The following is an 18,567-nucleotide window of genomic DNA, read 5'->3' as shown; positions in this document are numbered from 1 at the left end:
TCACCAAGGCCATTATTTTGCATTTACTGATCCTTCATCTTCGTTGTCAACCTGTGCATTCTAATCATCAGTAATTATCAATACATCTTGATTGCATGTTTGATCAAATTCAGAATGAAGAAGTTGGTAGAATTCTTTAATTTCATCATCACTGGCTTTAGTGGTTGGTGTGTACACTTGAATAATAGTGGTATTAACTGGTCTTCCCTGTAGGCACATGGATATTACCCTATCACAGACAACATTGTACTTCAAGCCTTATCTTGATACATTCTTTTTCAACTCCTCTTCAATTTGTTATTCCTGGCATAATAAACCATGTGATTGTCAGATTCATTTCAGTTCACTAATACCTAGGATATGGGTGTTTATGCATTCTATTTCATTTTTGACTATTTCCTATTTTCCTAGATTGATACTTAGTACATTTCATGTTCAGATCATTAATGGATGTTTACAGGTATTTCTCTTCATTCTGAGTTTTACTCCATCAGCAAATGAAGGTCCTGAGGACTTTATTACATTTGCATCATCACAGTCAACTCTACTTTGAGGAGGCAGCTCTTCCCCAGTCTATTTTGAGTGCCTTCCAACCTGAGGGGCTCATCTTCCGGCACTATATCTGATAGTGCTTAACTGCTATTCACAAGGTTTTCAGTGACTAAATATTCTGAAGTAGTCTGTCTCTCATTCTTCCTAGTCTGTCTTCGTCTGGAAGCTCATTGGAAACCTGCCCACCAAGGGTTATCCTGCTGGTATTTAAAATACCCGTGGCATAGCTTCCAGAATCACACAATTCACAAGGCACCACAGTATGACAAACTGACAGACAAGTGGTGGATTGTGGATAATATTCTGCATCTAAAGGGAAGCCATTAACCTGGGGAAAGAACCGTTATCATTTAACTCAGATTATAAAGGTTGGTTTAAAAAAAAATTTTTTTTTTTTTTTGCAGTACTTTGCATAGAACAGTTTTTATAATTGGTATATTCCCACTATAACTTTAGGACTCACCTAGCCATTGATTAAGTGTAACAGAACTTGGGTGTATATTAGTTACCTTTAAGTCACAAGCTTGTCTTTTGTGAGTTTCAGAAATAAAGAGTTGCCTATTATTCTTTTGTGATACTCTCAAGAGAGAAACAGAAACTCATGGCATATAAACTTTAGTTTTCAAAACATAAGTTTATAGTACAAAATGCTACATCTTGCATGTGATAAAACTACTTGTTCATAATACATGGATACTTTCATTCCAGTCATTTTAGTTTGAAAGAGTTCCTTAATTTCATTCCAGTCATTTTATTAAAAAGAGTTCCTTAATTTATCCTCTCATATTCTTTGCCGTGGTTCTGTATGATGAACACTGGACTGTGAAACACAAGGTCAGTGGTTCATGCCCACCAGCCTGCTTCATGGGAGAAAGATGAGGTTTTCAGTTCCTGCAAAGATTTACAGCCTCAGAAACATTATGCAGGCTCACTATGATTTGGAACTGGTACTCAGCAACATTCTTTCCCCATAAGAAATCAGATTACAAAAAAATGGTAATATGAATAAATATCTTAGCAAATGCACTTATATCTTTATTCCATGCTAGATGGCTTCCATGGTTTGAATTCAACTGGCACAGAAAAATTATTTATTTCCTTTTTACTGGTTACAGTTTAGGAATAAATATGTTTATAAAATTCAATAACATTTAAAAAAGGAATTCATTGCAATACTAATAGCATTGATCATATATGGATACCTGCTCCATGCCAGACACTGTGCCACATGTTCTATATACATTTTCAGTACAAGTGAAAATTATTCCATTTAGTAATGTGGAAAGCAAGGCTTAGAGAAGTTGAACAACTTTCTCTGGATTGCACTGTAAGGGACAGAAACAAGATTTGCCACTAGTACTGTCTTGTCTCTTTCTTCACTATTCCCTAGTGATCTCTCCCAGGGCCCAGAGTCATGAAGTCTATGCAGTATAGTCTCAGCCACTTCCTTTAGTTTGGCTCTCTGAGCCTTTACCCCACTCAGCAAGATGTCTATCCCCCTTCCTTGCTTTGGCATGTGTGAAGTTATGAATTATCTAACGTCTCTTTTAGCCATAATCTGTATAACTCTCACCAACGTTTCTGCCCTGCTGGGTATGGGTAAGAGAAGTTGAAAGAAGATACTGATAGGATGACATGATTCAGCTGTGGATGTGAGCAGAGTTCATTGCACTTGTAAAAACTTGAAGCTCTAGCATGAGTAAAATAAAATGAACCATCTCAGAAGCAGGAGGAGGGATCTTACGAATATCAAAGAAAAACAGCCAGGAGTGGAGCACATCCTTTAGACCCCAACATCCCCATGCATCGAACCTTCTCGATTCAGAGAGAAAGCAGTGATAATAGAGGAGTGGCAGAGGAGCTACAGCTATAGAGTCAGGAATCAGGGCATGAGACAGAGCAGTGGGCTTCTCAGTCTTCCGAGCAAGTAAAGCTGAGTGACTCTGGGCAGGAAGCTTGCTTATAGAGTGGAATACCTCCAGGCATGTTAGTGAGGGAGCTAGGTTTGCTGACCCAAGGAACTAGAGTTGAGTGCCTTCAGACTGAGACACATGGTCGTGTGTCCTAGGAGCATTTATCAGCAGCTGACTGGGACAACTGTGCCCTGAGCATTTCTGACCCCAAATTGTAACCTGTTAACTTTCCTAATAAATCCTATAACTGTGAGTATGCTGTCTGAGTTCTGTGGGTCACTGCAATGGATTATTGAACCCAGCTGACAAGTAGAGAGGGTTGTAGGCAGAATGAAATGGTTGGGGCTTCATATTTTTGCAGCATCTCATATTACTGTTGCTAAAATGAGTTTCCCTTCCAGCATTGCTTAAATTGCTCTATTAAAGACTGTCAATAACTTCTCAATCCACAATTTCCATGGCTTTATTCAGACACGTCTTCTTGAACCTGGGCAGCATTCCTGTCCCAGCACTCATCCCTGGCAATCATGAGCCAGCTCTGTCCTGGTTCTACTTATGACTTCCTAACCGTGCTATTTCTGACATTTCTTCCACTCTGTCCCCAACCACTGTAGGATGAGCACTGGAGTGGACTGCTAACTACAAGGTCAGTGGTTCAAACTCACCAACTGCTCTTTGGAAACCCTATATAGCAGGGGTAGGGAATCTTTTTGCTGCAAAATTTTTAACATCATTCATTGGCCATACAAAATAATGAACTTATATTTGGTCAAAATTTTAATTACTCACCCCTAATGAGTTGGAACCAACTCAATGACACTTAACAACAACAATATGATAAAACATAGGACCAAAGGTCGGTTTGAATTATAAGGTCGCCAGTTCAAACTCACCAGCTGCTCCTTGGAAACCCTATGCAGGGTTGATATGAGTCAGAACTGATTTGACAGCACTTAACAACAACAATGGAATGATGGAATTGTAGCTGCCTTGGCAGGGCCAGACCAAATGATAGGGCTGCATGTCCTCCACCTCTGGTATACAAGGCTGCTATGAGTCAGAACTCGATGACAATTAACAACAACAAATAAAGTGATTGCTGCAATTATTTAAAAAATACTCTGTGAATCATGATCCTGGGTTTATGTAACTGAATCCACTTCCAAGTTCATCTACCAGATAATCTTAATCTTTCTTATTCTCCCTCCCCTCTACCATCACTCTCATGCACTCTGAAACAATATTCTAATTGCCTAGATATACATCTTTTCTGGACCTCAAATATTTAAATTCAGCCTGTCTAGAATAAGAATCACCCCTTTTCTCCTCAAGCAATTCCTCCTCTAACTTCTGTCAGTGGTAACCAGAGAAGAATGAGGCAAGAGGCAGGCCTCTACTTGCAGGAGCCAGGCAGTGAATAAGTACCTCCTTAAATTTTGTGCCCTGGGCACCATGCTCTCAACTTAAGGTTACCCACCTAGTCAATCAGATTCAGAAGCCCCAGATTATTTTAGATTTAATTCCACTTTTGCACAGTTCAGCCAACAATTTCCTAAAACCTGAAGATTTTATTTCTGCAATGCCTTTTACATGACTTCCCCTTGTTATTGTTGTGGTTAAATGCTGTCGAGTCAGTTCCGACTCATGGTGATCTTGTACAGGGTTTACGAAGAGTGGCTAGTGAATTTGAATCGCTGATGTTGTGGTTCATACTGACCTTGCAGTCCAGTGCATTACCCTTCAGTTTGTATCCCCAGAATTGTATCCCCACTTAAACATCAGAATAGCAGTTACCAGGAAACAACCTCTAACCGACCGACCCACCTCTAATTCACTTCATCCTGCCCACACTGTCCCTTAATCCTTCTGAAGCTCAGTTTTCATCTGTTCTCTAATGCATCACTCCATCTGCTCTGTAATTGTCACTGGCTACCTATTGCAGGTTGAATCACCACATTTATAAATTCACTGTAGCATTCTCCACAGCACTGCTTCAACCTGTCTTTCTGGTCTTACAGCACCACCACCTCCCTGAGCTTCACCTGACAGACACTGGAATGCCTTGTTTCCAGGACACACCTTACTGTTGTCCACCTTGATGCATTTATAGGTCTGCTATCCTAGCTAACCTTTAGTATCCTGCTCAATCTAGACCTACAGTATTCTCTCAAAGCCCTTCCTGATTTCCCAACTCAGAATCCCAGGGTTCCTCACCAAAAAGCTCTCTGTGGGGCCTTCCTAAGTTTACAGTCCCAGGTATTTGGTCTTCTCCCACCTCTAAATGGGCCAAGTCTGCAACTAGTGTGTCCCAGAAAAATCACTGCAATGCTTTAAACATGCCAGCCACTAAAAAAGAATGAATGAATGAAGGAGGGCAGAAAGAAGATACAGTGATCTCCCTTTTAAAGAAGAACCAGAGTAAAAACACTGAAATGACCTGCCACAAGTTCCAGCACAAATCAATGCATAGCAGAATTTGGTATTAGCTGCTCCTAAGGGAGTTCTGGTAGCGTAGTGGTTACGAATCGGGCTGTGAACCTCACGGTCAGCAGTTTGAAACTACCAGTTGCTCCACGGGAGAAAGATAAGGTGTTCTACTCCCATAACGATTTACAGCCTCGGAAACCCCGTTCAGGGTCGCTATGGGTCAGAATCGACTCGACGGCACTTTAACAACACAACATTACTGTTTAGCTTTCACTAGTTGTAATGTATTTAGCATAGAGCTTCACATTTCTGATGAAAATTTTAAGTCTGTTCTAACAGATCTAGTGTGCTGAGGCTTGTCATAAAAGTACTCGGCAGAAGACAAGCTAGGGGAGAGGGCTCAAGGGTTGTGCATGAGTGGTCTGCTACAAGAAAATCATTTAAACTGAGTATTTCACTTTAACCAGAAACCCAACCCGCTGCCACTGAGTCGATTCTGCCTCATAGTAACCCTACAAGGACAGAGTAGAACTACCCCATAGGGTTTCTGAGACTGTACTTCTTTCACCATACCTACTCAACCTGTATGCTGAGCCAATAATTCGAGAAGCTGGGTTATATAAAGATAAACGTGGCATCAGTATTAGAGGAAGACTCATTAACAACCTGCAATATGCAGATGATACAGCTTTGTTTGCTGAAAGTGAAGAAGACTTAAAATATTTACTGATGACGATCAAAGAGCACAGCCTTCGGTGTGGATTGCGTCTCAATGTAAAGAAAATGAAAATCTTCATCACTGGCCCAATAAACAACATTCTTATCAACAGAGAAAAAAATTGACGTTGTCAAGGCCTTCATTGTTTGATCAACTATCAACACTCACGGAAGCAGCAGTCAAGAGATCAGATGATACATTGCATTAGGCAAATCTGCTGCATAAGACCTCTTTAAAGTGTTGAAGAGCAAAGATGTCAGCTTGAAGACTAAAGGTGCACCTGACCCAAGCCCTGGTGTTTTCAATAACCTCATATGCATGCGAAAGCTGGACAGTGAATAAGGAAGACCGTAGAAGAAGTGATACTTTTGAGTTATGGTGTTGGAGAAGAATATTGAAAGTGTCATGGGCTGCCAAAAGAACCAACAGATCCATTATGGAAGAAGTGAAGACAGAATGCTCCTTAGAGACCAAGATGGACAAACTTGGACCTTCATACTTCAGACATATTGTCAGGAGACACCAGTCGCTGGAGAAGGATATCATGTTTGGTAGGGTGGAGGATCAGAGAAAAAGAGGAAGACCCCAGTGAGATGGATTGGCAAAGTGGCAGCATAAATGAGCTCAAGTGTGGCAACGATAGTGAGGTTGGCCCAGGATCAGGCAGTGTTTCATTCTGCTGTGCATAAGGTCGCTATGAGTAGGTACCAACTCGATGGCACCTAACAACAACAACTTTTTTACAGGAGCAAACAATCTCCTATATTTTTCTCCCATGAGGCAGCTGGTGGGTTCAAACCACCGACCTTTCGGTTAGCAGCCAAACACTTAGCCTATGGAGTACAGACAGTGGTGCAGTGTGTTCTCTCTATCAGTCTGGATACAAATAATGTGCCTTTTTTCTACAGAATCTGAGGAAAACTGATGTTCTAGGGAGATGTACCATACTTTTCTCCTGTAACTTTCCTTCCACCTCACCTTTAGGACACTGTCTTCCCCATTTTGAAAACCAGGAACTGAAAATGGAATTGAAAGACAATTGAATTTTTCCACAAACCATCTGTAGCCCCCTCATTTATTAATTTTTACTTATTTTCATCTCCATCATCTCTTATCAGCTCACTGTAGCTTTAACTGCTTACTTGTAAGCTTTCAGGAGAAATAAGTACTTGGGAGACAGAATCTCCAAACTGATTACAACTACATTTTTATGGGGAGAAAAGCTAAGCTACTTCTTGTTTTATATTCTAGAGCTAGTATCTTAAGTAGCTCAATAGATCTAAGGGGAGTGGGGACTGGGCCACAATTAGTCAGCGGGGCACACACTCTTTTTCTGAAAGGGCTTGCTCTGTCTTCTTTGAAAACCTCCCTTATAAATGCATATAGATGTCATGACTTGGGGATTTCTTTGTATCAAGATATTTGGTGTTGATATTGAAAGCAGACAGTAATGCTTATTCAAATGTATATGGCAATTTTATTTGCTTTAGTTCAAGCTTACAAATCCTAAAGGCAGGATCTGTATCCATTTACATTTAAATTGTCTTGGTATATACATCAAGCCTCGTACATGGCAAGGGCTCAATATTTATTAGACATATACATTTGAAAATCATTTTTTTATATCTTGCTCACTTTCTGTCCCTTAAATGCTGGCACCTTTTCACAAATCATATATTAACAGTGTTGTTTTTCCAAATGAGAAGTTATTTGAATTTAATAACACTGGCACTCTCGATGGTTGATGAAGGCAGACCTAAAGCACAGGTGCAAAGGGTCATGAGTGAGCACACATTCTGACAAAAGTGGCATTACAAGCAAGGAGACCCGTCCACCTTTACTTCTGCATATACGTGCTCACCTTGTCATCTGGCTTGCCAGATGTTGTAGTTATGCTAGCAACAACACTCTTCCCACCAGCAGAAACTGTATCCTGTGATTTATCCTAAGAGTAGGGATAAAAGAATGACAGGATTAAGTATCCTTGGATGATTTTCAAGACCAAGTTTAAAATGTCATGAGGTATAGAGGTTTTACATATTTGTTGACAGATATTCTGACTTTTTAAGAGCTGTTAGAAATTTTTATTTTATGTTCATTTTGTTAGCAACTAATAATTAAGAGCAATTTAATACTGTAAGCCAAAAAAAGTACACATGGCTGCATTTAACTAGTGGGCTAGAGATTTAACATCTTTGATAAAAATATACTATTTAGCGGACCTCATTCTTGCCTTCTAAGAGCGCTCAATGAGCAAGTTCTCATAGATGTTGATTCTTTTAAACACTTACCATTTGTTGTTGTTTTAAGTGCCATCAAGTTGGTTCTGACTCACAGAAACCCTATATTAAATTTCTGAGGAGCAATTGGTAGATTTGAACTTCTGACCTTGCAGTTAGCAGTCCAGTGCTTGTACTACAGCACCATGCCAGGACTCCAATTACCTACAGAATTATCTAATATACTTGATTTTTGGCTTTGCAAAAGTTCATCTCTTCTAAAACAAGTTTCTACATACTTTTCTAGTTAAAGCAGCAGCTCATACAGCTCTTGCATGTTGTCATAGCCTACGTACAGATGGGTCTAGAAGGCAGCGTCTAGCCAATCTCCTGCCTGTGAGGAACCAGAGCTTAATGCCTGGAGTCCTGGTGTGGTGCAGTACAATAAAGCACTGGACTGCAAGGTTGGCGGTTCAAACCTACCAGTCACTCCCCAGAAACCCTATACAGGGTTGCTATGAGTTGAAACAGTCTCAACGACACTTAACAATAATTGCTGCATCAGGGAGAAGGCTGAACCATGCAACCCCTTGACCTCCAAAATCAATAAAATAACAACACTAAATTATTACAATACATAAGATATTCAGTATAACCCTAAAGATTCACATACACAGGTCAGTGTGAATAGGGAAACCCTTATTTTACTACCTGGTTAATGTTAAAAAGAGCCCTGGTGTGGTACTGAAAGATAAGCTATCTGCCAGGGTAGCAGTTCAAACACATGAGCTGCTCTCAGAAACCCCAGACAGCAGTGATAGCGAGGAACCTTTTGTCTGCCAAAATTTATAACATCATTTGCAGTCCATATAAAATTATCAACTGAAAAACTAGCTTGTGTGTGGCACTATAGGATAAGCACTCAACCACATGTTGATTTGAATTACAAGGCTGGTGGTTCAAACTTACCAGCTGCTCCTCAGAAACCCTATACAGGGTCGCAACTTGATGCGATGGCTGAAAGAGCGGTTGACCTGGAAGGGTGTGACCAAATGATTTCACGGGCCTCATATGGCCTGTGGGCCGGACATTCCCCACCCCTGTTATACAGGGTAGCTATGAGTCCAAACACACTCGATGGCATATAACAATAACAAACAGTTGGCATGGAATTTACCCCAACTAATGGTGACTCCCATGTGTGTCAGAGTATAATTGTACTCCATAGCGTTTTCACTTACTGAATTTTGGAAGTAGAAAGTAGACTTTCTTCCAAGGCATTTCCAAGGTGAACTACAGCCTGTAATCTTAAGGTTTAGCAGCCAAGTGCCTTAACAGCTAGTGCCACTTAGGGCATCTCCAAGCTGATATTACGGTTTTCCTTTGCACCAACCTGCTTTATTTACCTTTGGTTCTGTTGATTTTTCTGTTGTCAGCTGCTCACTTGATCTGGAAACCGCTTTTTCTTTATGAACATGCTGGCCTCCTGTATCTGATGCATGTTTGGTCAAGCTTTTTGGCTGAAAGCAAACATCGTTAATAAGACGATAGTTTAAAATATAACTGATGCTTTTCTCTATGGAGTAGAAACAACTCAAAAGCAGTTGTGTTTTATGTGATTTTGAATTGCGTGAATTTGAATTGGTGTAATATGAAAATGTGTTGGTATAATTTCAGTTTAAATACAAAATGTGAAATGCAAATTATTTTCTGGAAATTCAGCAAGAAACCTAATTCCAAAGTCTGAGTACTGAGTAAGTTACAAATCCTGATGTTGCCGCCTGATAGCAGTATTTTAGAACAAAAAACACAAATGCTCACCATCCTCTGAAGGAATAAATCCTGAATGATAAATTTTCAATGATCTCTCACAAGGTAAAATGTCATCATCTTAAAATATTAAACCTTTAACCATAATCATTTACCTCTCTGTGTTCCTTTGGCTTTTCTTCTTGCGTTTTTTTCTCAGGAACCACAGATGCCTGTCAATTTTAAAAGATAAAAATTTAGTTACTTTTAAGTTCTTTGTTTTCAGATCCAACACAAGCTCAAGAACAAAAATCTCAAAAAAAATATTCTGCCTTTCTTAGAAAACTCACTTAGGTCCAGTTCTTGGGGATCAGATAAGCTGACACATACTGTCTGGTCAATAGTAATCTTACCAACAGTGTCTGATGATTTTCATTAGAGTAATGAGAAATTAAGTATTTAATTTAGAATGATCTTTACAAATATATATCTCTAAATTACTAGGTATATCTGATGAAGGAGCTCTGGTAGCATAGTGGTTACAAATCAGGCTGCTAATTTCATGATCAGCAGTTCGAAACTGCTGTGGGAGAAAGATGAGGCTTTCTGCTCCCATAAAGATTTACAGCCTCAGAAACCCTGTACAGGGTTGCTATGAGTCGAAACCGAGTCCACGGCACATAACAAAAACATATCTTATAATTCATGCAGATAAGTTGGGAACTGGCGGTCCATCTACAGAGAAGACAAATGATTAGTTTAACCACTGAGTTTGTAGATAAGGGAGTCCTGGTATGGCACTGGGGATTATGCGTCAGACTGCAAAGTCATTTGAACTGCGAGGACGGCGGTTCAAGCTCACCAGCCACTCCTTGGAAACCCTATATAATGTCGCTATGGGTCAGAACCAACGCCACTGGACTGCTTTTGGCAAGGTGTGTGGTCCAAACCCACCAGGCACTCCTCGAAAACGTCATACAGGGACAATATGCATCAGAATTAATTCAAAGGCATGTAAACAAAAACTATAGAAACTCTAAAAGTTTTCTAAAATCGCCTTTCACAGGAGATGAAGAACACTGTCTTTGCACAGCATTTTCTTTAATGATTTACATAACCTTTTCTCAATTCCTTTGAGATCTCCTAATAACTCAAAGCATTTAAACATGGAATATCAGACAAGCTCCTTCTAGCAGCCAAATTCTTCCCTTCTGCAATTCCTATCCTGGTAGTGGTGGGGGCGGTAAGGACGGAAGTGGTAGATATGATATCTTTCACACAATTAAGGAGGCCTGGTGGTACAGTAGCTTAAGTCTTGGACTGCTAGCCACAGGATTGCATTGTTCCAAGGGAGACAGATGAGACTGCTCCTGTAACATTTATAATCTTGGAAACTTTAAACAGCAGTTTTACTCTGCCTTACAGGGAATCCTGGTGTGGCACTGTGAATTAATGTGATGGACTGCAACGTCAATTTAAACTGCAAGGTTGGTGGTTCAAGCTCACCAGCTGCTCCTAGGAAATCCTATACAGGGTCACTATGAGTCAGAACTGACTCTATCGTGCTTAAGAACCACCACCACAACATAGGGACTCCTGGTATGGCACTCTAGCATAAGAACTGGACTGCTAAGTGCAATGGTTGGAGATTCAAACTCACCAGCAGTTCCCAGGACGCTCTATACAGTCACTATGAATCTGAACCAAATCAATGGCACTTAACAACAACAGAGGGAGGTCAAGAGTCAAAACTGACTTCATGGCAGTGGGTTTGTTTTGTTTGTTTGATTTCTAGTCACCTTTTACCCAAATGACCTCTCACCTGCACTTACAATACTTTGCTGTTGTTAAATGCCATTGAGTCTATTCCCACTCATAGCAACTCTGTATAGAGTTTCCAAGAAACATTTGCCCTACCTCCAGATACCCTAGGTCCACCACCTCCAACTGGAAGCCTAATGGCTTTTGGTTTAGAAAGCCAAGTCTGGAAATCAATGGGTGACCTTCCCAAGGGAAATTCTGTGCTATCTCCCACGGATAACCAATTCTATCACCCCAGACAAAATAGTTAGGACAAAGCCATCTCATCTTGAAGTTATCCATGTGTTATTTTCAACAAACAGATTATTATTGATGTCTCATATTTAAAGTAATCGGACATGCTTTTCTCAATACCCTTTGCTCTTTGTTCTTCTTGATTTAATTTTTAAAAATAATTACTTCACCTATGAGCCTTGGTATGGCACTGTAGATTAAGCACTGGACAGCTAACCGCAAAGTCAGTGGTTCAAATTCACTAGCTGCTCCTTGGAAACACTATAGAAGGTTGCTAGGAGTTGAAACCAACTCAGTGGCCCTTAACAACAACAGCAACATTATAACAAAAATCTAGATTTGAGTAAAATGCCTTTTGATATATATTGTTAGTTGTTGTTAAGTACTGTCAAGTTAATTCTGACTCATAGCGACTCTCTCTGTACAGGGTTCCGAGGAGTGGCTGGTGAGTTTGAACCTCTGGCCTTGCAGTTCAAACCAATCTTGTGGTCCAGTACTTACCTCATCATCACACCAGTAAAATATTACATATTCATTTCATCAACAGATTTTATGTTATATTATACTTTCTACAAAGATACTTCAAAAAGTTCATGGAAAATGGAATGGAAAGATACTGGGATTTTCTCACGAACTCTATGAAGTGTGATTTTACATGATTACATTAGAAAGAGTATTAATTAATTGACAATTAATTAGTTGACAAAAAATCCTTATTTAGTAGCTCCAAAGTAAAAAATTGGTTATTAATTCTTTATTCTTATAAAAAAAATTCCCAAATAACACACTGGAGACATCAATCATTTACCTTAGTTGGTTGTGACTTCTTTTCAGGTTCTGTTTTCACAGCCTATATTCACAAGGATAAAGGAAAAAAAAAAAGAATATAGCTTATAAAGATTAGCATAGATTTTCTTCAACTATAGAAACTCAAAAGAGGAGTTTGATCTAGTGTAGATTTTATTGAGTTCATTAAATTTTCTTCCAAATTAGAATTCTAGTTAAACATTTTAATACAATAATATTCTTCTCCTTTCCCACTGGGGGCTCATGGTTAAAGCACTTGGCTGCTAACTAACCACAGTTTTGCGGTTCGAGCCCACCAGTCACACCATAGGAGAAAGATATGGCAGTCTGCTTCTCTGAAGATTTACAGTCTTGGAAGCCCTAAGGGACAGCTCTACTCCATCCTATTGGGTCGCTATGAGTTGGAATCAACTTGACCGCGCAACGGGTAATTTTCTTCTCTTACTCTTCAGAAGACAATTTACATTTTACTTCTTGCTAGGTGTATCAAGAGATGTAAAGATGTATTATGATTAACACTGTCGCTAATACAGAATAAAATAGACTGTCATCCTTCAAAGTGAAGGATATAGTGTTACACAGCCACTTATATGGCCTCTTTATTAGTGAAATACTTACCACAGGTGTCAGCTGACAGTTTAAGACAATGGGATGGTGACAGAATTGAGGACACAGAAAGCCATGAAATTAATCTTTAGTGCCAGGAAGTGAGCAGTAGGTAACTCTGCCTACCAGAAAGCAGTGACATGCTCAGAGTGTAACAGAAGATCATGAGTCCCCCTGATTAGCATGTGCTAAGCGAATGAAGTGACTATTAGTCAAAAGACATGCCCAATACAATGAACTACATCACCTGCTTTCTGTGTCTTTTCTTGGTAGGAGAAAATGGTTCTTCTATCTGTTTGTTGATTAGAATGTCCTAATATTAGAGCATAGCCCCAACAAGGCTTACTAAAATTATCAGAAAATTTATCTGACCATCAAACAAATAAAATGTATAACTAAAGCTAAATTTTTATAGCAAGAGCCTTTTTAGTTCAACCCAATGCCTATAAGCAAATATGACTCAAGGAAATTATACGACGGTAAATCCTCTGGTCTCAAGTAGGTATTTCAGTTGGGGTTTGCTTTTTTCCTTCAGTGAAACAACATCAGTAATATTTCCACTAATAAAATGACTTGCTGTTCCCTTTCTTATCCTTCTCTGTGTATATGCTGCTTGAACAATATGATTGTCCACTTTGATTTCTAATGTTGCTTGTTTGCTTATAATCAACTAAGTATTTATAGGTCACCATTAAAAGTCTTCTGAAGTTCTGTAAACATAATCATAGAGCAATACTGTAAATATCTACTACATGCATTTTTATTCCACACATCATAACCCTAAAGGCAGAGACCTAATCTAAAATTCTAGGAACACTTTTACAGAGCTGGTTGTAAATTTAGGGTCTTTAGTGTAGAATTTCCACCACTCACTTGTCAGTTTGTCATACTGTGGTGGCTTGTGTTTTTCTGTGATGATAGAAGCTATGCCACTGGTATCTTAAATACCAACTGGGTTACCCACAGTGGACAAATTTCATCAGAGCTTCCAGACTAAAACAGACAAGGAAGAAGGAGAGATGGACTGCTTCTGAGAGGTTAGCTAATACTGAATACCTTATTGAACAGTAGTAGGGTGTTGTCTGACACAGTGCCAGATGAGACCCTAAGGTTGGAAGGCACTCAAAATATGACTAGGGAAGAGCTGCTTTCTCAAAATAGAGTTGGCCATAATGACATGAATGGAGCAAAGCTTTCAGGACCATCATTTTCTGATGGGGGACAACTCAAAATAAGAAACAGCTGCAACCAGACATTAATCATCGGAATGTACAATGTATGAATCTAAAAAAAACTGGAATTTGTCAAAAATCAAATAGGATGCATAAAGATCAACATCCTAGGCATTAATAAGTTGAAATGGACTGATATTGACCATTTTGAACCTGATAATTTTATGGCTTACTATGCTGAGAATGACAAATTGAAGAGGAATGGTGTCCTATTAATCGATAAAAAGAGCATTTCAAGAGCTAGAAAAGCACAGTGTAGTCTGTGGGATAGGATAATATTCATATGCCAACAAGGAACACCAGTTAATGTGACTACTATTCAAATATATGCACCAACCACTAAAGCCATTGATGAAGAAACTGAAGGATTCTACCAACTTCTTCAGTCTGAAATAGTTCAAACATGCAATGATGGTGCATTGATAATTACTGGTAATTTGTGTGAGACAGTTGGAAAGATTGGTAGTTGGAAAATATGACTTTTGTGATAGAAATGACAGTAGAGTTCACATGACACAATTCTGCAAGACCATCGACAGCATGGCTAATACCCTTTTTTAACAACACAAATGATGACCATACACATGGATCTCAACAGATGGAATCCACAGGAATCAAAGGGACTACATCTGTGGGAAAAGACAATGGAAAATCTCAGTATCATCAGCCAAAACAAGGCTAAGAGAAGGCACAAACAGACCATCAATTGCTCATGTGCAAGTTCAGGATGAAGCTAAAGAAAATTAAAATAAGTCCACAAAAGCCAAACTACGACTTTGTTTTGATACCATCTAAAGCCAAACTATGACCTGAATTTAGATACCATCTAAAGAATAGCTTTGATGCATTAGACACTAATGACTGAAGACCAGAGGAGCTGTAGGATGACATCAAGAACACCATACATGAAAAAATCAAAATGCCATTAGAAAGGCAGGAAAAGAAAGAAAAGATCAAAATGGATGACAGAAGAGATTCTGAAACTTGCTCTTAGATATAGACAGGCTAAAGCAATGGAAAGAAATGATGAAGTAAAAGAGCTGAGCAGAAAAATTTAAAGGGCAGCTTGAGAAGACAACGTATTAGAATGAAATGTGCAAAGACCTGGAGCTAGAAAACCAAAAGGGACGAATATGCTCAGCATTTCTCAAGCTAAAAGAACTGAAGAAAATATTCAAGCCTGGGGTTACAACATTGAAAAATTCCATGAGCAAAATATTGGATCATGCAGAAACATCAAATATGGAAGGAGTACACAGTCACTGTACTAAAAATAACTGTTAAACCATTTCAAGAGATAGCATGTAATAAAGAACCCATGATACTGAAGAAAAAAGACCAAACCACACTGAATGCATTGGTCAAAAAGAAGGCTCCAGGAATTGATGGAATACAAATAGAAATGTGTCAACAAACTAAAGAAGCGCTGGAGGTGCTCACTTATCCATACTAAGAAATTTGGAAGGCAGCTACCTGGCCAATTTATTGAAAAGGATCCTTATTTGTGCCCATTTCAAAGAAAGGTGACCCAATATAATATGAAAATCAAACAATATCATCAATATCACATGCAAGAAAAACTTTGCTGAGGATAATGTACTGATACAATTGTTTTTTAATTAACAGTGAGCTGCCAGAAATTCAAATCAGATTCAGAAGAGGATGTAGAACAAGGGATATGATTGCTGATGTGAGATGGATCTTGGCTGAAAGAAGAGAAAGATATTTACTTGTGCTTCACTGACTATGCAAAGGCATTCAACTGGGTGGTTCATAACAAACTCTGGATAACATTGCAAATTATGGGAATTCCAGTACACTGCATTGTACTCCTGAAGAACCTGTACACCAACCAAAAAGCAGTCATTCAAACATAACAAGGGAATACGGAATGGTTTAAACTCAGGAAAGGTGTATGTTAAGGTTGTATTCTTTCTCCATGCTTACTCAATCTATATGCTGAGTAAATAATCTGAGAGGCTAGATTATATGAAGAACATGCCATAAGCACTGGAGGAAGACTCATTAATAAACTATGATATGCAGATGATACAACTTTGCTTGCTGGAAACAAAAAGGAGTTAAAATACTTACTGATAAAGATCAATAACTAAAACCTCAGTATGGATTGTACCTCAATGTAAAGAAAACAAAAATCCTCACAACTGTACCAATAGACAGCATCATGATAAACAGAAAGGATTGCAGTTGTCAAAGACTTCACTTTACACTACCAATGTCCGTGGACACAGCAGTCGAGAAATTAAACAACATATTGCATAGAGCAAATGTGCTGTAAAAGACCTCTTTAAAAATGCTAAAGAACAAAGATGTCACTTTGAGGATTAAGGTATACCTGAACCAGGGCCATGGTTTTTCAGTCACCTGATATGTATGTGAAAACTGGATAATGAACAAGGAAGACCACAGAAGAAGAGATGCATTTGAATTATGGTGTTGGTGAGGAATAATTGAAACTACCATGGACTGCAAGAAGAAACAAATTTGTCAAAGAGAATATTCCTTTGAAGACAGGATAGTAAGATTGTATCTCTTGTACTTTGGACATGGTGTCAGGAAGGGCCAGTCCCTAGAGAAGGACATCATGCTTGGTAAAGTGGAGGATCAGTGAAAAAGAGGAAGACTCTCTTTTTCAAGAAGGACGGTGCAAGACCATCAGTGTTTGTTTCAATTTGTTGTACACAGGGTAATCGTGAGATGGAATCAACACGGCAGCTCCTAACAACAAGGGAAGTATTCTACAAAGTTTACATTATTCTTCACTCAACCAAAGGCTGTCAGCATAAAAAAAGACAGTCCCTTATGTATATACATGCATTCTCAATACAGGCAATGCATGAAAACTTGGTGTCTTAGTTATCTAGTGTTGCTATGAATATAGCAGGTGGATGGCTTTAATAGATAGAAATGTATTCTATCACAGTTTGGGGAGGCTAGAAGTCTGAACTCAGAGTACCAACTGTGGAAAAGCTCCTTGTCTCTTGTCAGCATCTGCAGGTCTGGCATTCTTTGGAGATCTTCATGTGGGTTGACATCAGTCATTTCCTGGATCTAGGAACTGCACAGTACAGGGATCTCAGGTCTAAAGGACTTGCTCCACTACTGGTTCTTCTATTTTGGTGGTAGTTGTTACTGTTAAGTGCTATCAAGTTGAATCCAAGTCATAGTGACCCTTTATAGGGTTTCTGAGGAATGACAGTACATTTGAACTGCCGACCTTGTGGTTGAAACTGACCTTGCGATCCAGTGCTTATCCTACAGTGCCACACCAGAACGCCAGTAGGTCCCTCCTTTTCTGCTCAAGCCCCTCTCCTTTTATTTCTTGTAAGACAAAAGGTGCTGCATGCCACATCCTGGGGATCAGGGTGGTGGTGGCATTAAGGCTGGTGTGGAGCTGTAGGATTGCAAAGTCTGTTTGAACTGCAAGGTCAGAGGTTCAAACTCACCAGTTGCTCCTTGGAAACCCTATACAGGTCCCCTAGAAATTGGAACTGACTTGATGGCACTTAACAACAACAACAATCTCACCTTTAATCCTTTTATTGATTTATCACATCAAATCACATCATGGGGATAGCTACATCTCAACTGCCAAACTACCAAGAATCCTGGCCCAGTCAAGTTGACACAAAATCTTATCATACTGGGTTAATCTTTTTGTAAAATTTTCATGTTTTTGTTGTTAAGTGCCATCGAGTTGGTTCCAACTCATAGTGACCCTGTATAAGGTTTCTGAGGAGCAGCTTGTGGGTTTGAACCTCTGATCTTGCAATTCAGTTTACCTTCTGGTCCAGGGCTTATCCTATAGTGCCTAATACTTCCTGACATTTCTTTCCCGTTCATCTGCCTGATGAGGCCAGCACAAACTTCTATTATTCTTTTATCTGAAAAGGTTATAGCCAAAAGCTGTATGTAGGACAGTTAGTTCTACACTAACATTCATGGGGTTGGCATGAGTTGGGGTTAGCTTGTTGGCAACTGAATGGTTAGTTGGTGCTTCAGTAGTAAAGATACATACTTTTAAAAAATAATGAACTCTTGCTATGCCACCACACTTATAAATCTGGGACAGGAAAAAAGTTCACGATCAAAGAAATGCTTTAAAGAAAAATGTAAATTTCTGATCCTCTCAAATTGCATCCTTATAATGAATTTCTTTTTATGCTATTATCCTTTGAGCTTATGCAAATGCAATTCACTAGATGGTTAATAAAAGAAAACAAGTCATTGGTATTTCAGTAGTTTGAATATATTAATGCTTCTAATTT

General features: G+C 39.1%; 1 protein-coding gene across 1 annotated transcript in view; it reads right to left on the bottom strand.

Annotated features, from left to right (window-relative positions):
- CAST (calpastatin) overlaps window positions 1-16,649 on the bottom strand; it is a 59,937-nt gene extending 43,288 nt beyond the window's left edge. The window contains exons 1-7 of the mRNA XM_006867896.1: window positions 16,635-16,649; window positions 13,294-13,359; window positions 12,442-12,483; window positions 9,755-9,811; window positions 9,236-9,349; window positions 7,464-7,555; window positions 1,596-1,657 (exon numbers count right to left, since the gene is read on the bottom strand). Coding sequence (XP_006867958.1) covers window positions 1,596-1,657; window positions 7,464-7,555; window positions 9,236-9,349; window positions 9,755-9,811; window positions 12,442-12,483; window positions 13,294-13,359; window positions 16,635-16,649 — 448 coding nt within the window. The remainder of the gene's footprint in view (window positions 1-1,595; window positions 1,658-7,463; window positions 7,556-9,235; window positions 9,350-9,754; window positions 9,812-12,441; window positions 12,484-13,293; window positions 13,360-16,634) is intronic.
- Between the last annotated feature and the right edge of the window lie 1,918 nt (window positions 16,650-18,567).

This window comes from Chrysochloris asiatica, unplaced genomic scaffold (genome assembly GCF_000296735.1).
Source record: "Chrysochloris asiatica unplaced genomic scaffold, ChrAsi1.0 scaffold00111, whole genome shotgun sequence".
NCBI lineage: Eukaryota > Metazoa > Chordata > Mammalia > Afrosoricida > Chrysochloridae > Chrysochloris > Chrysochloris asiatica.
The sequence above is the reverse complement of the archived record's forward strand: the minus strand, read 5'-3'. Positions and strand labels throughout refer to the sequence as shown.